Source organism: Mastacembelus armatus, chromosome 17 (genome assembly GCF_900324485.2).
Source record: "Mastacembelus armatus chromosome 17, fMasArm1.2, whole genome shotgun sequence".
NCBI classification, from domain to species: domain Eukaryota; kingdom Metazoa; phylum Chordata; class Actinopteri; order Synbranchiformes; family Mastacembelidae; genus Mastacembelus; species Mastacembelus armatus.
Window position 1 is genome coordinate 10,910,425 of NC_046649.1, and position 22,653 is coordinate 10,933,077.

At 39.9% G+C, this 22,653-nt stretch overlaps 2 protein-coding genes across 2 annotated transcripts in view; one reads left to right on the plus strand and one right to left on the minus strand.

Annotated features, from left to right (window-relative positions):
* Positions 1-13,506, minus strand: part of clstn2a (calsyntenin 2a) — a 125,816-nt gene extending 112,310 nt beyond the window's left edge. The window contains exon 1 of the mRNA XM_026313436.1: positions 13,368-13,506. Coding sequence (XP_026169221.1) covers positions 13,368-13,440 — 73 coding nt within the window. The 5' untranslated portion in view covers positions 13,441-13,506. The remainder of the gene's footprint in view (positions 1-13,367) is intronic.
* Positions 13,507-16,216: 2,710 nt separating this feature from the next.
* Positions 16,217-22,070, plus strand: nmnat3 (nicotinamide nucleotide adenylyltransferase 3). The gene is made up of 5 exons (XM_026314337.1): positions 16,217-16,263; positions 17,504-17,650; positions 18,596-18,779; positions 20,305-20,390; positions 21,389-22,070. Exons 2-5 carry the CDS (start codon positions 17,536-17,538, stop codon positions 21,808-21,810), a joined length of 807 nt encoding a protein of 268 aa, XP_026170122.1. The 5' UTR covers positions 16,217-16,263; positions 17,504-17,535; the 3' UTR covers positions 21,811-22,070.
* Positions 22,071-22,653: the final 583 nt, after the last annotated feature.

A 22,653-nucleotide genomic window follows, 5' to 3' on the forward strand; every position in this document is an offset into this window, starting at 1 on the left:
TGCCTGTTCTACCTTGTATTTGCACTTGGGTCCTACCTGGCATTTGTTTTCTTTCACAAAATATGACAGTTCTGCTAGCCTCCAGGATTGTGCTGACAAGGCAACACTGCAGATGGATAATCATATTCCACATAACAGCATGCTAACACCCTAATACCTTTCAGCATCATGAACTGTCAACTAAGTAATTATAGTAGATGATGACTTTTACAGTACCTCCCCTGTTTAGGCACATGGGTTAACAGATGTTAAAAATCAATGTCAATGTCAAAATGAATTGCTAATTTAAAGTGCTAACATTTCTTTTTTTATCTTTGTCATTTTGTGCTATTTGGTCTTTGTCATATAGTTTGTGCACTGTACCTTTAAAAATGATTTATCAACAATGTCAACAAGTAAAGCACAATAACATATTTAAACATAACTGCGTCCTGCAGGGGAATTTCATCAATTTTATGCAGAGACTTCACAGCACTTGTCGCTAGGAGTGCAATGTCACCCGCAATGTCTGTGGTTTTGGAGGGAGCTTTCTAAAATCTGAAAATAATATCACAGGGGAAGTCATCATGGTTATCACATCACATTTTTAACAGACAAACTGGAGGTGTGGTCTGTCTCTTTTGAGCCATGCTACTAAACCTCTTAATAATCAAGTTATTGCTTATGTTAATCTGAGTTCCTATGATAAAATACTCCCTTACCGTATACATCAAAACAGTATGTTTCTTAATAACCTTAATTAACCTTCTGACCACTCTAGATTGTCTGTAGCATTAGAAAAGCAGTAATAACTAGTAACAAAAATACTGATTCATTCATTTTGTCTAAAATGATAAGATAAAAAGAAGTGGGGCTCTAAATTTCAGCAAATATTACTTAAAGGTGCAGTGTTTAAAACCAGAATGCAACCTACTGTAGAAACATGGTGGTCCAACATGGTTGCCTCTGTGAAAGCAGACCTGCTCCTATTGTAAATTTAAAAGGCCAATTCAAAGATTAAGCAAGATAAGATAAGATTAACATTCAAGCCCCCAGGTAGGCCTATCAGCTGTGGCTACACAGGCAATACAGAATATCACCAACTTTGTCCTTTAACTTTGTTTTGATTGTTTTTTGTTTTGAGCCAAAACATTATGACCAGTCATCAGCATTAAACTCTTGATTATCTTGCCCACACATGTCAAGACCAGGGATGTATATTAGAAAATAAGTGAACTGCCAGTTCTCATAGTTAACATGCTGAATGCTGAGAAATGGGTAGGTGGAAAAACCTGAGTGACCCTGACTCTGGCAAAGCTGTTAAAAAAAAGCCAAGGCTTGTTGGATGCTCTTGGTCAGTGGTGGTGAGCATCTACAGACAACGGTCCAAGGAAGGACAGACCATGAACTGATTGACGGTGTGTTGGGGGATGTGCTGGAACAACATTGTCTGAGCTGTGGTGGTACCACTTCGCATATTAGAGGATAAAAGATCTGCTACCGACCTCTTCATGCCAGATACCACGGGGCACCTTCAGAGGTCTTCTTGTACAGTCCATTTCTCAGAGGGTGGGACCTGTTTTGGTGGCACGCAACAGCATATTAAGCAGGGGTGGTCGTAAAGTTTTGGCTCATCAGTGTAATGTTAGCAGTAGGGCTGGTAAAGTAGATCATTTCTTCTACAAAAATGTTTTAGATCCTCACTTTTATTAAGGAAACATCAGTAAACATCTAGTTTGACAGTTAAGAGACAGATAAGAGGCATGTCCAATTGTTGTTAGATGGACAGAACTGGACTTATTTTTGAAGCAAGCAAGCCCATAACCTATACAATATTCATGGAATGACAGCAGTAAGAGAAAATGACACTGGTTTTAGATGCAGCCTTGGCAGACACACCACAGAGGCGATCATTAATCATTTAGACCTCTCTACCACCACACTGTGCATTAGAGACTTCGTTTACAGGAAGTGCACACAACATTAAACTGCCTATGTGTGTATTTGTGTTAGAGCACCCACCCACAACACACAAAAAGTTGCAAGCATACACACAAATACAAAAAAGTTACAAGCACTAGGGATATCTTTTCAGAGGTTCACACTCACAAACTAACAAAAAAAAAAAACACACACACACACACACAGCAACACCAGGTTTATGTAGAAAATTGCTGACATTTGGACAAGCAAGCACTAGGGCTCATCACTGCAGTGTGAGCTGTTTTTACCAAAGGCAAAAGGTGGTTGACTAAGATCAGAAAAGAAAAAAAAAAAAAACATAAAAGACAAATGATCAAGGATAGAAATGACAGCAAATGCCACACAAGAAGGCAGAGACACAAAGGGGGTAAAGTTAAGGAATCTCAGATAAAAGGTGGGAGGGAGTGAGGGAGGGATGAAACAGACAAATGGAGACAGAAACTGACATTTGACATTTAAAACATGTTTAATGAGTCACTGAAGCTTCGTGCAACACAACAGGCAGGAGAGGGAAGTAAAAAATAACCAAAAACATGAAGAAAGAAAAGCTGAAACATGCGATCAATTTGTAAAATCTAAAAGCAACACATCATGTGGCCTTGCAGGACTAATAGTACTACTCACATAGCAGACATTTTCAAGAGTCAAACAAAGGAATAAAAGAAAATACCTAAAGAAAATAAAAACTCAGACATCCAGAGGGCACAGCACAGGCTGATGTGACCAACTAGATCCTGGCTGGCAAAGACAGATGCCCAGAAATAGCGTCAGCCTCCACCTCAGGTATACCCAGCCCTGCCTGCTGTGACATTACCTGCCTACCAGCACATAATCATGATGAATCACTCTGGGTCTTGCCACCGACCGCTCACGCCGCCAAACAATGAGTGGCAATGGCAAACATCACCACACCGTGCCACCTCTCATCCTTTATCTTTCTTCATTTTCTGTCATGCTGCTCTCAGTTTTTCATTCTTTTCCTTATCTCTGCCTCTCTCATTCTCTCTAATGCCTTTGTCCTTGCCTTCTGTACCCTCTGCACATTCCTTCTTTTCTAGCCCTCCTTTTAGCTCCTGATTCTTTTCTCTATTTTTTGAATTTTCTGACGCACCATTGTCCTCTATCCCTTCTTTAAACTTCAAGCAGGGCACCAATGAATGCTGGGGCTTCAAAACATAGCAAAATGAAGGTGACTTGTGTGTGCATCAATAACAATAAATCTGGTATGTATCTATTTCACCACCTCGACTGTGTGTGAATATTCTGTGAGCTACAGTTAGGTGGCGAATGATGTTAGTTTGCCACAGTGTGAAAGCCATGACAAAGAATGTCAAACTCTATTCATTCTGCTCTGGACATGTGGTAAACACTTCAGACTTATGTAAAATTTCATAGTGTTGCCAGTATTTTCTTCATGTCATATATTTTATATGTCATTTCTGAGCTGAGAAAAAAAATTTGGGTGGCAACGTTGCTACATGGGAACAACTTGATATATTTGGAGTATTATAGTTATACTTCCACAGTGTCATAAGTTAGACGGTGGAGGGCATTCTCAGAATTTAATACTAAGCCAAGCCATATTACTCTCAGCAGTTTGTTTTAATCTACCACAGGGATCAAGGTGGGAAAGTAAACATTGTTTATCATCACTTTTCTCCTAAAATCAATATCTGACAATGGGGATGAATTACATATTCTGCAATAACAAAGAAGGTATCAACACCTTTTTTTTCTTTCTTTTTTTTACAATCGTACCAAAGCTACAAATTCATCCTCATTTCTCAACGACAGACGCAGAGCTGAAAGAAGACAGTCTGTCGAATATAATGAAACTAGCAGTCAGCAGAGAAACCCAGTAAAAAAAAAAAAAAGAGAGCTGGTAAAATCCAAGATGGTGAATTTCTGTCACGACTTCCCGAGCAATTACCAGTGTTCCCCCTTCACTTTGCTCCTCTAGGCTACTGTCTAAATAAAGAAATGATGCTTGAGAGGCAAACAGCACATTGAGAGGTAAACAGTGTAGCTCTTTAATAATGTATGATGTCTCAGCCCCGTTGCTACCAGTGCAAGCAATCCTACAGTATCAGTCGTCCAAGCGGGCAGAAATCGGGAAGAGAGACAAAGGTCAAGGGGTTAACAGGATGACTAGGCTTGCCATCTTCTCCCTGAGTCATCGCATCCACAAGCATCTGTCTTGATCCTTTGTGGAGCTGCCTTCCTGGACTACTCCAATCACAGCTGATCCCTAAAACTGAGGAGGACAGCAGCTTTATTACAGACGTTTAGGAGCTGCTAAGTGAATGTGTAGCTGTGCTTGTGTGTGTTTAGCTGCACATGAGTGAAGGAAGGTAGTGCAAGGGTCATGGGCTGAAAAGGGCATCTGTGGGAGAGAAGGAAGGTGTGCAGAGAGGTAGGCAGAGAAACAACAAACAAACTATCCACAAAAAGCAAACCAATATTATATCTCTGACTTGCAAGCTTCAGGCTGTCATAACTGGTAACAGGGGTGCTTAACTTTCTCATGACAACTCAGAACCATTTTCTCCCCAATTACTTTAAATAAAGTATAATGGGCAAGCAGACACAAAGGAGAACGGAGAAGAAAAACATCCCAAAACAATACATCAGCAGTGTGATCAGTGCTCTGCTTTTCACTTCTTCACACTTTCATTCTAGTTATTTTATCTCTGACCCTCCAACCTTCCTCTCTCGCCACACAATTGCCTCTGGAGCTGAGTTTACTTTATAATAACTCTGTTTGCTCTCAGTACATTTCTATCTCCCGTGACATGTAATAAAGTGTCAAGACTACCAATCCAAGCATTAAAGGTGAATGATAACTGATAATCAGCACAATGTAAGAGGCTTACAAAATACACATTTATCATTGCAATGTGCTCCACTTCTACCCGTTGCTTTATAAATGTACCATATATTTTAGCAACATAGCCAATATTGTCAGCGGATGCCCTAAATGGTAAAATGAAAGCTGTAAAGTTTTTATTGCCTGTAGAGCTGAATTTACACATCCAATAATCTCGAAGAGAAACGCACAATTCTGACCATAGTGTTCTGGGCTAGTAAATTATTTGGTCTCAGTGGGATATGAAAAATAACAAGAGCTGCCACAGCAAAGACACTGACAAGTATTTCCTTGTTTTCAATTATCAAAAGTCATTTTTGCACTTCACTCTAATGCGCTATAGCATAGCGGCACTGTCTTTTTAGCTCAATACAATAAAGTTATTGTCTGCTTGTGAGGAAAATGGACTATAATTACAGAGAAAATGTGCCACCGACATATGAGGGTGAGAAATCCCCACACAAAGCTTTGACATTTTAATAGAAATTTAACAGTTCAGTCATGGGTTAATTGTGACGGGTAGATTGACGAGAGTGTACTTCCTTTAGATACTATATGTCTTCTTGACAAGCTTTTTGTGTGGAAGATGGTAATTTCTTTGATCTAACTGTCTTTGTTTCTTGAAAAAATAATGTCAAACTGTTTATCACAGAGAAGGGGGTCACTTTAATGTGCTCACACTTTACAATGAGAGTGCAACTCATATACTCAACGTTTAACTAAGACATGACTCACAATGATTTAATGCTTGAATGAATGCAGGATGTGTCATGAATTCCTGTTAGTCATGATGAACACATGATCAAGTCACTATGATTTTCTGTGATAGCTTCATACATTATAGATCATCAGTTAAGGAACACAACACCAATGCCTACATATGTGAGCCACGTGAAGGATCTTTACAAGAAATGTCAGTATAAGAACCAAACACTACATATTTTTAATGAAACCAATTGCTTAAAATGTGCACACACACACATGCAAACTGCATACTCTTCTAATAAAAAGCAGGGTGAACACTGGGTGCTACAAACGCTGTGCTATCAAATACAAACAACACCCTCTTCTCAGTTTCTCCTTTACGTCTTGTAAGAGGAAATATCACCTCAGACAAGGTAGTAATTCTCAGATATGTGTGAGATTTTGTACACTACAATACCCAGCCACATGAACGTCTAGCCAAGTCCTCGCTGATAAAAGGGATGTTTCATTTTGAGTTTGTGATGACGAATTCCAATTGATTAACAATAATGAGCCTGAAAAACCTGGGTAAGCACCATTATCAAACTGTGCAAAAACAATGCTGAACCTGCAGAAAGATTAATAGGATTTTTTGCTGACAAAGAACTGAGATGTAATAGCAAAAGCTGTGGACCATGAATAAAATAAACAAAAATGCCATTACACCAGAGTAACGAAAATTAAAATTAAAATCTGTTGTGACACAAACTTTATGAGAAATGTTGCTCTGCTGACATAACAGTGGTGGGTGGTAAAACACTGCTCATTTCGTTGGGACAAAAACATGGCAAACAGGGAGTCTGTGTGTGAGTTAAATGGTTTTATAGACAATGAACAACAGCATGAACCTCAGCAGTCAGGTTTTGGTTGAAAGGTCGGAGAATATAGGAAGAGTGTACGTGGGAGGAGCAAATGACTCTGAGGGCAACAACAGACCATAGATCAAAAACACTGCAAATGGAAGAAGACAAAGGCAAAGGTAGGGAGTAAATTACAAATCGGGAATTGAGGTTCTGTTCTGACACATCCAAATTTATAGGTCAGGGAAACATGCAGTGCAGTGGGTGACTCACAATCACACTATTTCCTCCATGGGAATACAGTGTAAAAGCCTTATCTACCCTATGCCCACCCACAAAAAATATACTTCAAAAGTAATAAAAAACAACAGGGGCCATCACAAATGAGGCCACTAACTCCCTGGAGAATACTTCCTGTAATAATTGGTGACTCTGAAAAGTCAATATTTGTGCAGATGCTAAACCACAGCAGGATTTGATTCACTTAATGCATGTATCTGACAAAGGGAGACTTATTTAAGGATGTGCACTTAAATACACTTTTTAAATACACTTTTTAAATACAGTTAAATACACAACTAGGACCCTGGATTTTAAAATGAACAGAAAAACTAGTTTCTCTTATTCTCACTGGTCTTTTCAATTAAATAAACAAACATCTCCAGAGAAGAATATTTAAAAGTAATAATACTGGTTCTGGATTATTGATTTCATAACTTTTAAACTCTTCGCACTTCAGGGTGGACTGGTGCTCTACTATGCTCTAGGCACATGTTTTCATGACTTACAATAAAAATATGTCCCTTTGCTCTTCCATCAGAGGTCAAATAACAATAAATAAGCACATTCTATCTGGACTGTTTTGAAGGCATGGACAGATAAATGCTGTGTTCATGGCTAAGAAGACTGCTACTTTTAATTTGCCTATAATATAAATATTCATTTCTTTCATGCAACACAACCTCACACAATAAATGTAATCTAAGCCCAAGAAGCATGACGCACCTAATTAGCAGGTGTCTCAGGTAGGTCTGGTACATGATAAATTGTAAGATGGATTTTGCACAATCCAGTATACATGCAGTGACATGATATGATACACAAACACAGATATACAGTAGCATGTTGTAATGACAGCATTTAAATGATTTATAAAAGCACAGCTCAAGAAGACAGAGTAAGGAAGGAGAAGGTAAGGATAGGACAAGAACAAAACAGGAAATGGAAAGGGCAATGACACAGGTGAAAACATACTCTCTGTAGTGAGGTGAGGCTAAAGCTTGGCAGATTTACAAAGGAAGGAGAAGATGAAAATATGAAAGTGAGCTGAGAGTCAAAACAGGGGTATTTGCACATCCAAACCTCATCTCTTATGTGCTTCTACCAGAAGGGGGAAAGAATAGAGAGACCAAGGCAAAGACACAGAGAGAGATAGGAGGGGTGGTACACAAAGGGTTGCCAAAGAAGAAACAGGGTAGAGGACAGACAGAAACAGGGATAATTCTACTGCCTGATGACTCATGAAAATTAAAACCTTTCTTCTTGAGCACATGCTTTCATTTTCCCTGCCCGCTGTGATCCATTTCTACCTGAGCAACGTTTGTAGCTGCAGGTAGAGCCGGTGCATGCGTCTGTGCATGCAGATGTGACCGCGAACCAAACAAACGCTTATCAGTTTATCAAGTAAACACACATGCATGCAAACGCAGGTTACATTCAGTCTCCTCTTGTGGTTTTCATTTGTTCACTTAAAAAATGAGTTCTTTTTCAGTCACACACTCATCTTAATTCTGAGCCTTGCAGGGAAAGTATTAAAAAAATTAAACGCATTTCTTTTGGCATGACTTGCCGCAGCACCTGTGATGTTACACTCTGTCGTTTCACTTTGTAGCCTGCCTCTCCAATATTTGTGTGAACCTGTGGTTGTAAAACACCTTCAGAATCATATCTCAAGGTAGAAAATACATGGCTCTTTCGTGGTTACTACAGGAGGGAATCAGAAGCAATAAAAAAATCAAATATAACGTAATTTCAAAGCGTATGGTGAGGCTTTGGACTGACTATACAAGAGACCCACACATGACAACTTGAAAAGGAGATGAAGGAGATGACTCAATCGAGTGTGCAATAACATGAAAAGAGCTTTGTGCATGAGAGTGGGTGTGCGTGCGTGTGTATCTTTGTGTGTATTTCTTACTTTGGTTGGAACAGAACACAGGACTACAATGTTAGCACATTTTATTAGCTGTACAAATACACAGCAGGCTAATAAGTTTGTATTGGAATTATAATTAAAACAGCATGCAGTGGTGCATGTCTTCATAACTTCAGGCTTTATCATGAGCCACAACAGACTGTCTATCGTTCAATAAAGGATTGTTAGGCCTGTACATGTAGAGACAATATAAAGCACCTTAATGACACCAGCACATGGGACACGGCTGAAGCACAGGACCTCAGTTCTGTCCGTAGGTTGCTGGTGAACACTGATGTGTCTCACTTCAAAGAATTTTTTTTTCCACCAACCCTCAATCTCATTATTTAAGGATCTGTTCTTACTGCCAACACTAACCAGATATTTTTCCATCCTTTTACTTTAATATTAGGATTGGGAAAACATCCATCCATCATCTATACCCATTTATTCCTAACCAGGGTCACAGGGGATCTGCTGGATCCTATCCCACCCACTGATGGACAGGTCACCAGTCCATCACAGGGCCACATAGAGACAAACAACCTCACACACTCACACTCACTCCTATGGGCAATTTAGAGTCACCAATCAACCTGACATACATGTTTTTGGACTGTGGGAGGAAACCAGAGTACCTGGAGAAAACCCACACAAGCACAGGGAGAACATGCAAACTCCACGCAGAAAGGTCCCTGCTGGGTTTCAAACCAGGAACCTTCTTGCCGTGAGGCAACAGTTCTAACCATAGCTCCACAGTGCTAAGGAGCAAACATGTTCAGTTTAAACAACAGTGATGTTATTAGATTAGTCAGGCAATATATTCACAATTATTAAATATTCACATATTTAATAATTAAGAAAATTGATGAATTGATGGAGGCCACTGATTTAGGAGAGTCCATTTGCTAAACCTTTTTATGTTTTCTTGGGCCAAATGCACAAAACTCCAAAATCTTTCATTAATGAAGCCTTTTAATGAAATACCACTTCCTGATTTACAGTATTTAAGTATATAAACACATATAATCTGCAGAAATATTAAACACAGGATGTTCAGCCTTACTTACTTATATTCATAACAACTTCCCAGCTTTTATTCAGGTCCTCTGCACCAATGTCAACCAGATATATTAGCATCTCACCTATGGCACATGCCCAGTTGTATTTTTGAAAAAACAGCTTGCATCTGTGAAGCATGAAATTAGCTTGTAAATATATGCTTTGTGCTTATTAATAAATCACATGAAATTCCATTATATATAAGAGTTTTCAAATTGTATTAACTTTTGTATTGTAAAACTAGTTTTATGGTTTACGCCACTTCTTCAAAAAGTAGTCTGTAAGGTAGGATAACACTTGCAAGTACAACTGCAAAGTATCTACCACATCTATTACAGCTAGAAATGTTTATTTAACAAAAAAGGGCCAAATGGTTTTAAACACTATTAGAAAGATAGATGAAACTTCTCAACATATCCAGCGGGTATTTCAATTTCAAAAAGGTGATGGAGCCACAACATAGTTACACTGTGACACAGCTGCATCCAGATGAACTGAATTAAGCAACGTTTCCCACTGGCACCCTGATATATTCTTAGAGGACTGACTAACCCATGTACTCAATCTTTTGATGTTGTAGGGTGACGATTTACTAAAGTTGGCCTCTATCAAATTCTTTCTGGCCCATTTTCTGAATTTGTTACTGTCTCACACATTTGTAATCCTGCTGAAAGCAAGTCATTAAAAATATTAAGTAAAACTAAAAATGATGAAAAAGGGTTATATAATAGAGCATCTCAGTACCTAGTGTCTCGCCTTTTATGTCTTTTTCCTTTCCCATTATTGTCTCTCCTCCCTCATTTACTAACCACAGGCCACCTGGCAGAGCTTCAAGGGGAAAATATGTGCCCTTGTTAAGTAAGTAAATAAATGAATGAAATGTGTTTACTAAGATAGTTTTAAATGATAAGAGTGTCCAGGTCTGTGAGCGTGTGTGCATGTATTAGAGAGAGAGTGGGTGTGTGAGGGTGCCTCTCAGAAATCAGCGCAGCATGCAATGTTTATCCACCACATTTTGAGCAGTGCTGACCAGAAAGCCCCACTGGGGCCATTGGACCAGCTGGTGTAATACTGGCAAAGAAGCAGCCCTAAACACAAACATCTCTCACTCTCACACATGCACTCACAAACACACTCATTTTCTTATCACCGCACATACATCATCCAATGGCAGCACCTCTATTTCACTCTCTTCTTCCACCTTACGCCTCATCAGACATATTATAATTAGCTGTGCTAAGTAATTAACATCCAAATTAGGGCATTAATTTACATTTCTGCCCTCATTTGCATACTGCCAGCACACACACCTGACATTCCTCCACACAGTTATAAATGCCAGTACAAAGCTCAAGGGTACTCTGTCTGTTTTAATACAATGTTGTGTCATGCACACATATTTTTACACACAAACACATATCTTTTCCTTTGCAAGCCATTAGAAAACAAAAACTGTGAACAGTAGAGAGACAAGGGGTGAAGAGGTAAAGGAAAGCAGGGGTAAAAGGCAGAAAATCTGGGCATGCTTTGGGGAATATAAATGGGATGAAGGAGGGGGTCAGCAGTAGAAGGGTAACCCACAATAGAGTGAGAATGTGACACTGTCCAGATGAAAACAGGCAAGGTGATACAGAAAAAAAGACAGCCTTGCTATTTATACGTTTCACTTAAGCCAAAACCAGTTTGGAACTGAATCCGTGGCTTTGAAGAGAAAAAGCAGCAGCTCTCCATATCAGAATAAAGGCTACTCAAGCTTGGAAAAAGAAATGAGAAGGAAAATGACGAAACACCTCTCTCTCTGTGACATTTGCCCTCTGAATGGCATCAGCTCAATGGAATGGAGCAGCAAAAAGCATTGCAGAGCCAAAATAAGGAAGAAAGAAAGAAAAAAAGAGAGGGACAGACAGGAAAAATAACAGGAGCGAGAAAGCATAGGAAAGGAAAAGGATGGAAAGGGCATGAGTGACAGTTAAGAGGGAAAAAGCGGCAGGACAGGGCTGAGCAGTTCCCGCCAGACATTGTTTCACCAGTCACTGCACAGAAGAGGGAAACCTGAGTTATGCTTCTGTGTTCCACATCACTTTCACGATTTATGTTCCAACGAGGATAATGCAGCTAGACGGCTCTGTTGAAAAGACACCCATAAATCTGGTCTTGTTTACGAATTTTTTCCTCCCTTGCTTTCTCTTTCAGTGCCCCTCAGATACTCTCACTCTGTGTTCTTTGGCATCCACCTGCTCTGGTCTATTTCCCGACTCCTTGTGTAAAGGTATTCAGCAGCAAGCCTCTGTATTAGGTACTGTACATACTGTATTCTGCTGAGCTCGCAGAGCTTGTAAATACAAAATCTACATGCACACACAAACATTCACTCTGTGTTTCTCTTATACAACAAGCCTATTCAGACTGTCTATTCAGACCTTGATGCATTCTTTATTAAATGAAATAGCTTCACTTAACAATACCAAGTCCTGTCAAATCTTAGGAAATTTATTATAATTATTGATTTTTTTTTACTTATTTGAAGCCAGTTCAGTCCTTTCATAAAATGCAATATTTAGCTTCCAGACCAGATGATGTATGCTACATTGAGTGCATTGCATATACTGTGGATAGTATACATGTCATTCAAAGCAAAGCTGAGCTCATATATAACATTCACCTTCAAAAACTGAATGATTCATTTCAGCCTCTACAGAAAATAAGCTCTTGTCTAAACTTAATCTAAACCAGATTAGCCCTCTTTCTGAACCGTGGCCATAAGGAGGTCTTTCATAAACACACAAAATAATAATACTAATGTTTGGTTGTCCGCCAACAGCCAGTTAACCCAGAGCTCTCACCCCAGAGACCCAATTAATACAACTGCAAACCACCACTGCCCTTCATAGGCAACACCAGTTGGCAGTGTGTGTGTGTGTGTGTGTGTAGAGATATGTAAGTGTATCACAGGGTGATTGAACACAAAGCCCTGACCATAACTGCCCTCCCCAAGCACTGAACGATTATCATAGACAGAAATCATCTTCAGATCACAGGCCAATCATAACCCTCAGTCAAAGCAACTGGGGCATGTGTGGCTGTCGGGGCCTCTGAGACAAAATGTAAAGGGGAGACGTATTCCCTCGCGTGATGTGAATCCCTACATCATGTGGTGAGTTGTGGTGAGCTGAAATCATTCATCATTTAACCACCTGCACAGCAGATTAATACATTTGATAGTGTGTTTAATAGTTTAAGATATTTTCCAAGTTAAATTACAAAACATACAAAAAAGTCTTCGTTTTAATTATAAATTTGTTAGGAAGTTTCTGCTTTTTGTAGCTTGTGTAATGTAGATTAAAGCTTAACTATCATTAGGTTTCTATGTGTTTTGTCATGATGTGAAGCTGTTCTTTGGAGATATGTTCTGTCCTTCTCTAGCTTAAAGTATAATGACAATAATGTCCAGTTGTAGCCCCAGTGTTTAATCACAGCAGCTAGGACTTACCACTACCTACCGGTCAAACACAAGCTGTAACTTCCTACCAACCTGAACACCTGAGAGAAAAGACATATTAAGCAACCGAATATGCATCAAAACTTCATTGGAACAACTAAAAAAAAAAAAAAAAAAAGGTATGAAGTTGTTGGACGCACGGCTGGTGCTCTCCCTGCCAACTTGAGCAACTCAAAGGCGAAAAAGCACGCAAACATTTCGAAGACCAGTTCCTCTTTTCTTCCTTTTTCGTGCTCCTACCTTTTCCGCCGAGAGCGCAGGAGTGGCCCCACATAAGCCAAAGCAGCAGAAAGGGGACCCCGAGTCTCTGCATGGTTGTCGAGCTGTGAGGCTGATGCTTCCCCGTCCTCTCTTCTTCTCTGGTCCTGGATCACCTCCAGAGCGCGAGGGTGTTCGCAGCTGGCCCGGCGCGCGACGGCTAGTCTGTCGGTGGAGAGAGCATCGGGGAGTGTGATAAGAAAAGAGAGAGAGCTGCTGACGTTTGGACAGCGTCAATAAATACACGTTTCCGGACGTTGGTTGTCAAAATAAAACGCAGCTTGCTGGTAATGTTTAATAACATCGCATGAAGGCACCAAATTAAGGCTGAATTTACACAAGGTAAACCTCCTCTTCATTTTAAAAGCGTATTTGTAAACCCTAAATGTTACGGGTGCTTCGAAACGGGTTAATACATTTTAAACTTTTATGTTGAAGAATAAACGCGTCGTGTAATTTGGCTTCGTTTTGCAACCTTGACTTAATGAGAAAGACGGAATAAGTGATAGAGAAGAGGGGATGTGTCTGGGATGAGTGTGTGCGTTTATAGTTTGGTGTCATAAGAAGGTAAAGATTGATTGTGACACCCCAGGAAAAGGGCTGCTGCCTGCGATCGCATTCCTCCACAGGTATACAGCCACAGTCTTATTGAGTAAATTCAATACAGCCTAAGCTATGGCAGGGAAAGACACCTGGAGCCTGCCACGTCCCTCCTCAAAATGAAGCAGCGTCTGATTTATTATTGGAGCTAGGGGATCAAAATACTTTGACCACAGAGGGGAACAATATTTCTCCCCTGATTCAAGTTTTTCAAAACACTAAGGCTCTTAAATCTGTTTTCCTCAACCTTTCTGGCTTGTCACCTCACAATGTCTAGTATATGTGTCTACTATTTGGGACCAGTTGAACCAAAAAGTGACTTTTTTTTCAGTGTGACATGGCAAATTTGTCTGGAAGTACTAAAACCACCCAATTATTCGCTTTCATTTGAGTCTTAATTTGAGTTCTAAATATGCATTATTTTGTGTGATGCTTTTCTGATTTCCAACAGTGTTATTGTATTGTGATGACCACCTGCTGGCCATTAAGGTGTTCAGATTAATCAGCAACCCATGTGCATCCTTGAAGTAAACATATTTAGCTGTTACCCTCTATTAATTGCCTGTGTAAGATAGGCTACATGTGGGAAATGTAAAATTTTAATTAAGGAGTAACACAAGCTGTGGATTTTTGAATGTTCTTACAGCAATTTTCTTTTCATAATCGAATGAAGCAGCTGCTGCGCTGTGATGTTTTTCCGGCTGTATCCTCCTAACAAGAAGCTCCATACAGCGCAGCTATACTCCCCCTCACAGATTTGAGTCTTTCAGTTTTCACCCTGTGGCAGAATCACTGGTTTTCTCTAACGGCCGTATGTTCTTCAATTATTCCCCCATTCTTCTTCTTCTGCTGGGCGTGGGTGTGTGTTCTGAGGATTAGAAAGAGGGGGCAGACCTCAAGTGAGTTAAGAGGATAACAAAGACAGAACACACACACACACATGCATATTCAGACAAAAACATCAAGGACCACATTTACATGCACACAGTCACTTACACACACATATTCCCAATTGGCTGTTTCCATGGGTTGTGTCAGCTAAGTTACAGCAGCGTAGTTACAGGGGTAAGATGATGTAATGAGCACCCTTTGTCTCTGTATCTTTGACCAAGTCCTTAGGTAAGCAGTCATTTAGGACATGGGAAAAGCAGTAATCCATTATATATTTGATCATTTTAATGTCAACATTTCATACATATGGAATAGACTATTTGCCTATTTGACTTTTTTACTTTCCAAGCATCTACAGTATTTTCTAGCAGATTTAAACAGTTTATGGCTGCTAAATTATTCAACAGTTTATGACTGCTAAATTATTCAGCTTATTAACAATTTGTTTTAATTATTAAGGTACTGGGTCCTCTTCAATTTTGCCAAGAATGTACCTGAAAATGAAGGAAATCTTAACATGTTGATCCTAAAATCTTGGGGAGTCCAATCTGTATGTGTTATTCTTACAGTTTCTGTCATACAATCAAACTTAACCAGTGATCAGGACACATTCGATCTTTAATCCTCAGATTATTGGTAGGTGAAATAGTGACAATTATAACATAATAATATGAAAGAAGTAAAATTGTGAATGAAAATAGCTACTTGTATTTAGTATTCATGTGCCAAATACCCATAGCCATAATTGTCCTCACTGGGCAGAGATGAGTCTGTTTTCTGTTTGGGTATATCGTTGGCTTCTGAAATGCAGTGGCACTCACTAGAACCTTCACATTCTTTTAAAGTAATCCTTGAACAAGTAATCCTTGTTCCTGTGCAATGAAGCAGAGTTATTGGAAAAGTCATTTGCTGTACAGACATTACATAATCAGTTGCCGGTTGCACTACAGACAGTCAATTTATTTTCTACAAAGCTTCTCCTTTTTCACCTGACAGGCAGTTAACAACAATGGAATAAAATGTTACAAGGAGAGTGAAGGTGTTTGATGCTGCACCAGTGTAAAGGTCAGCTTATGGTTGTAGCCGGTTTCTTCTGGGAAGACGTATTAACAAAAAACTCAATGTAATATTTAATGCAATGATCAATAGTAACTATTATATGGCAAGAATGTGGAGTAGGATGTGACTGTGTCTCTGCTGTTCATAAATACAAGATCGTGTTTCAGTACCACGGAGAGCTCCGACGCAATAACGATTTTTCCGCCAGGGGTCGCGCTTCAGCCAAGTTTTCTAAGCGGAACCATCGAGTGTACGCTCCTCGGATCGACGGAGTGAAATAAATGTGACACTCTCACCAAACAGCAATAATGTGAAAAGTGACGTGAAGGTAATGATATTATTTATCAGTCACACCACTGTTTGTTTTGTTATATGGTTGTTTGAATATACGACTTTTTCACGTTCACGTGTTCATGGATGTGACTGTGTGTTTGTCGTTGTGCACGTAGTTTTAGTCCGTTGAGCTAATTCATGTTAGTCTCACCTTCAGTGTCAAGGCGGATTGTGTCCTCGGTGTTTTCTTGCTCTTGTAGCTGTTCAGATCATCTTATTGTACATGTAGCTGAAGGGCTGTTTCTCTGGCCATCCAGAGAAAATACGGTCATTTACAGAGAAGCTGACAGCCCAGGTGTCAGATGTGATTTGAATACAGACCAGTCAAACTTATCTCATTCTGAATAAGTGACAAAGTTTACAGGGGATTTAAAATGACCTGCGGGGCTGCACTTTGCACTTTCTGCTTAGCTTGATTCATTTTGTTTGATTTCTTATTTTTAATATAAATGCTATTCATTTAAAAACAGCCCCTGGCTCTGACAGGAGAATTGTTTTCTCTGCGCTCAAATTTCACAAGACTGAATTGTGTTTTTTTTTTTAATATAGTTTTTTTATTATTATTTTATTTTTTTATTTTTTTTGGCAGATGAGCTAACGTGGATTGTTCAAATGTATTGCAGACAAATGATAGGCATCTGGTTAATTATAAGTGAAATCGGATTTTCCAGTGTTGGCAGGATACATGCCAGATTGCCGTGGTTAAATGTACCATCAACTGGACAGTGACTGGTTTTAATTCCTCTCTATGCTCCCTATATACAAACACACAGACATTAAAACAAAAAGCCCCCTGCAGTTGGTCCCTTCCTCCACTGTCTGACTCCTGTGAAAAGCCGCCACATTTATTCTTGCCAGTGTTTCTAAGTACATTGGGTGTCCTGATGATAAATGGGCAGGGGAATGGGAATGGTATGTGTTTGCTTCTCACTGGGGCCACTATTACCAATGCTTTGCTCATAAATCGTAAGGTGCTTAGGGATAAAAACTCCCCCCAAATGACAAATAGGTTGTTAAGGTTAATGAAACTAAGGCGAACCTCTGCAAAATGTTACAACACGGCTCAAGTACCGGATCACTTTTAGTTATTCTGTATATATAATCCTAATCTTTCTGCACATGTTGCGGCAGAACATTCTAGACGAGGATTCAGTCTATATTCTGTAGCTTTACCTTTGTATCCCATTATTTGACTCCCACAATGCTGATAACCCTTCCTTCTCCTTTTCTCTCAGGTTTTTTTAATCATGCTGTGAGGGGGTAAATCATGATGCCCACCCGCCGTGTTCCACTATTCTTGTTAGCCTGCGGCTCCTTTAATCCCATCACCAACCAGCACATGAGGCTGTTTGAGTTGGCCAGAGACCACATGAACAGTACAGGTCAGATCCAGAGTGTACAAATCAGGTGAAATCAGAGTTAGAGCTAAATGTAAAGAAATACGAATGTATTAAAAAAATATCTATTATTCAAAATTCTAGGCGTTTGTATGTTTTACTTGAGTTTCTAGATAACCATCAGGGTCAAAACAGCTCCCACAAAAGCTCCTACATGCACATACTTGTCTCTGGATATTTTGTAAACAATAAAAGAGTGAACATTGAACTTAGGTATTTCAGGTTGAAAGGAACATAATTCCAAAAGAATGCTTGTTTGTTTCATTAGTTCACCAAAAGTAATTTCGATTGTGTGCAAAGACACAAGCAATGATAATGCATGCAGTTCTTTCTGATGCTGCAGATACTAAAAATGTAGCTGCTCCTTACTGTTCTTATCTTATATGGAAAAAGCTGAGTCACTCTAGAGTTGACGTGTGCTGTCATACTGTCCCATATAGCAACATTATTACCAGACGAAGTCTCCTTATACAAACTCAGGACCATTTATAACAACATCATTAAACCACAGGGGTTATGCTGGTCCTGAGTCACTATCAGATCTTACTGTAAGCTTCATGCAGGAGCTGTGTTAATACTTCGGAGTCTTTGAGCCACAGTGCAATTCCATCTGTTTGGTTTAGTGTTCTTCTAACAAATTAGAATTTTCATCCCCTTACATTAATTCATTATTTAAAGCTGTTGCTAATTTTGTAAAATCAGTTACACAATATAAGCTACATATGGTGTGACGCCTCATGTCATGATCGAGCACTTTCATCTCCCTATTTTGAAAGATAAGTTGTAGCCTTTGTTCTCAAATGTGAGATGTGATGAAACATCAATAATATTAACACTATCTCTTACAGATTGCATTATCTGCTGATTTACATTCTTTTTCTGTGTTGGGTCCTGACCCAGAAAAACTGTATTAATCTTCTCTCCCTGCAGGCCAGTACCAGGTGGTGGGTGGCATTGTGTCTCCAGTGAGTGACGGCTATGGAAAGCAAGGCCTGGTACTGGCTAAGCACCGCATTGCTATGGCAAAGCTGGCGCTCCAGAGCTCCAACTGGGTCACGGTTGATGAATGGGAGAGCCAGCAGCCAGACTGGACGGAGACAGTGGTCACCATGAGGTATAAAACAAGTCTAATGCAACTTCAGAGTTCAAATGTCCTAATTTCCCAATGTTTAAAGTGGCAAACATGCAATGAGCTCAAGGATTATACCAACCTTTACTGTCACCTGTTGTCAAAGCATTATTGCATCCACCCTTGCTTATATTAACTGCACTCAGTAAGTCCTTTGCAGACACAGTGCTATTGCTTTGGGTGAACAGATATTGTGAAATTGCATTTTACATAAGGGTTTCATTTGCAGTTTCAACAGTAACTCAACCTTAAGCTGCTGCTGTATTGAAAACCATCCCATATTACATCGCATGTCATGCATGATCTTTTAACATGCAAGAAGATGAAGATCTTCCATGATAGGGTCAAGTACATCTCAGTTCTAATTTATGTCCACCCACAGAGTGTTAGTCAGTAGCTGCTTTATGTGGCCGTTAGCTTTTACTGTCTCCTGTTACATCCTTGATTAGATATAACACCAATCTTTTATCCTTTCTGACATGTCCTAGTTTTACCACGGCACTGGCAGAGTTCACAGGGATGTTCTGTCCTCTGCCAGCCCTTATTAACGCCAACTTCAACTGTTTATGTAGCAGAGTGTTGCCAGGTTTCCTAAATTATGGGTTATAGTCTCTTGGGGGCCGCCAGACTAGACTGGACTTGTGTCAGATGTGTTTTTTGCTCTGGGGTGAAATTAGGGGCATGGGCTGTTAAATTCACTTGCCAAGTGGGAATGGTGTAGTTGCGAAGACATTCTGGCACATGAATATGGGTGAAAAAGAGGCAGGCAGAGGTGCTGCATTCTGAATAAGATGTATTTCTGGTGAATGTTGGCCCACTGTATATTGAAGGGGTTCACTATGATGACATGTGTCATCTAAGGTAATTATTCAACATCTGAAGATAAAAATGTGCTTCACTTCGTGTTATTGCAGACATACTATATGTTGCATGCCCATTTAAACACAGTTTGTTAAAGGTGCCCATTTGGTTTCCTTTTTGGAAAGGATTTTCCCACTTTATTCACCTTCCCCAATTCTCACAAATCCCCTTTATTAGCTCCCCCCGAACATTAGTCGTCTCTAAGCTGTGTTTGCACAACACACCTGCAGATCAAGGCATGAAGTGGCCTGTTGTCTCAAAGCCGCGAGAGACTATGAGAGGCTCACATCACACGTCATCTCACTTTAGACACACACATATACACACGCACAAAAGTACTGTAACACCCTTAAGAAGCTTTATTTGAAAACAGTGAAGTTTTGTCTTCATCTTTCTTAAAGTTCTTCTGTGTGTTTATCTCTTTCTTATGCATTTTGGCACATTGTTTAGTTTGAGAACATTTCCTGTACACATATAGAAAGAAAGTAAGCAAAATAAAAAATCAAGAGACTAGAAATGAATGATACACTGTTCATGGAATGAAACAGACGTGGCTACTAGGACAAATGTAAAAAAAGTGAGAAAAATAGATTCACCATAGGAAAAGTTTTCAAACCGTCTTTCTGTCATGCCTTTCATTGTTGGGCAGGTATCATTATGGACGTATTTTAAAGGAGTTTGAGCAAAGCACAGGAATGCACAACAGCTCCAGCAGAAACACCACCCCCCTCTCAAGTAAGACCCTCTCATTAATAGGAACCTGGGACCAGTTCAGAAACCCTTTGAGCACTGATTGTGTTCTGTAGTTGTACCTCTATCTTTGTGAAGACCAGTTTGAGTATAAGTGAGGACATTTTGGGAAAGTTAGAATGTTTTGGTTGGTTCTCACTTTTTCAGACCCCTGTGTGAGGCTTAAGACTTGGCTTTAGGGGTGAGGTTTAGATTACATTAGGGTTAGAGTTGCGGTTGGGTATTTAAGGTTAGGGTAAGGGCCTGAAAAATGCATATCCATGACAGTCCTCACGAAGATAAGTGTACAAATGTGTGTGTGTGTGTGTGTGTTTGTAAATGCTGAAAGAGCAAGGTAAGTATATTGTGTGTGTGTGTGTTTGTGTAATGGTTGTTTTATCACTGGAAACCAGCCAATCAGTATTCAGCAACATTTTCATGGATTATCTGTGTCAAAATCATTTACAGCGATATCTGTCTGGTCCCTGGAGCTCTTTTTTCACAGAACACTGCATAAGGAGAATACATTTTACGGAAAACAGAATTATGGATAGGAACAACCCTGAGAACTGATCAGACAGGAAGTGGATAAAATATGTATTTTATTTGCAAAGATTGACATTTCTGCCCATAAATTCACACAGTTCAGTTTGAGTTATTATGTAAAAGTTGAACTTCTAACATAATTGGTGTAGTTCTGGTTTGCTTTAGCCCACAGGGCCATGAATATCAAATTTGTGTGTAATTTGTGGAGCTAGTAAGTCAGTTTTAGCCATGTTCTGCTTTTTCATTTGATGGGTCTAGACTGAAAATGTTTGCTCTATTTCATTGATATTCACATCAGCAGTACTTACAGTTTTTGAAATTCTCTCCTCATATCAGTGTTCTTTCAGGAGACAGTTTGTTCATGTGATATTATTTGGCCCCTTACTGCATATCAATGTTTCAAACTTCACCACCTGCTTATATGCAGCCTGTGTTTTCACTAGAGTATGTTTGTGCAGCCTCAGGTCCTTCTCTACAGCTGAAGCTCCTGTGTGGTGCTGATTTCCTCAACACCTTCAAGTTCCCAGGTCTGTGGCGGGATGACCATGTAGAAGAGGTGGTTGGGCGTTTCGGCCTTGTCTGCGTCAGTCGAGGCGGGCTACAGCCCGAGCAGACCGTGCACGAATTGGACACGCTCTTTGGCCACAGACAAAACATTTTCCTGGTGAGGGAATGGGTGAGGAATGAAACGAGCGCCACAGAGGTGCGCCGTGCTCTGAGACGAGGTGTGAGTGTGAAATACCTGATTCCCGACTCAGTGATAGAGTATATTTACAAGCACAACCTCTACACCAAGGACAGCGAGAAGATAAATGAGGGCAGGGTGCTGAGGCCCCTCAAGAAGCAGGTACAACAGCCGGTGAAGAGCCTGGATGACTGATGCAAACAGACTGCCGCAGCATGAGCTGAACATGGGAAGACTTGAACTATAAACTGGACTGCAATGTGGAATATCTGCAAAGAAATGTATTTTCCAGGTATCCCTCGTCTATGGGCCACTGTGGCGTCTTTTGAAACGTGAAGCCTTGCAAACACTGGCCGTAATCTTCATGTCACAGTTTCAGTGACGTGTTTCTGCTAAAACGTTTCCATCCACTCTAATTTTTCACATTGTGCATCATTGAAGAGATTGATAAAATAAACCCCTGTATGTGTGGTGTTTTCTCTGACTGCTGTGTTTTGTTTTCTCCTGTGGCAATTTAAATGTATAAAATCTTACGCCCAGACCCAGGAACAGCAAGATCATGAATCCATAAATTCAATCCACAAAAAGACACTAAAAATGCCTTGTGCATGTGATGGAGAAATCCTACCCTATGTTTGAAAAAACAGATTTTTAATACTTTAAGTGTAAAATGTAAACTCTTTTTTTCTTCTCATATGAAGATCCCTGTGGGTGTCTGTACTCTGCAGCAGCCTCCCAGCAGCAGTTCATTGTGGATCTGTTCAGTTTTCCCATTATCATCCACACACTGTCTGCAAGGCCTGTATTTTTTCCACCAAAGGATTTAAAGTAATCCTGACAGTTGCTCAGCTACAGGAGGTGTTTTCTCACTAAGGCCAATGGCTGAAAGCGCTGCTGTACTGGTGATACTGACTGCCATCCTTTTGAAAGATATGTGTGTGTGTGTGTGTGTGTGTGTGTGTGTGTGTGTGTGTGTGTGTGTGTGTGTGTGTGTGTGTGTGTGTGTGTGTGTGTGTGTGTGTGTCTTTCTGTGTTTGA

Bases quoted from the DNA above. Each gene is read 5' to 3' on its own strand.
- nmnat3 (XM_026314337.1), top strand. From the start codon at position 17,536: ATGATGCCCACCCGCCGTGTTCCACTATTCTTGTTAGCCTGCGGCTCC. The intron at 17,651-18,595 runs GTCAGATCCAGA...CTCTCCCTGCAG, and splicing joins AGACCACATGAACAGTACAG to GCCAGTACCAGGTGGTGGGT. The intron at 20,391-21,388 runs GTAAGACCCTCT...ATGTTTGTGCAG, and splicing joins AAACACCACCCCCCTCTCAA to CCTCAGGTCCTTCTCTACAG.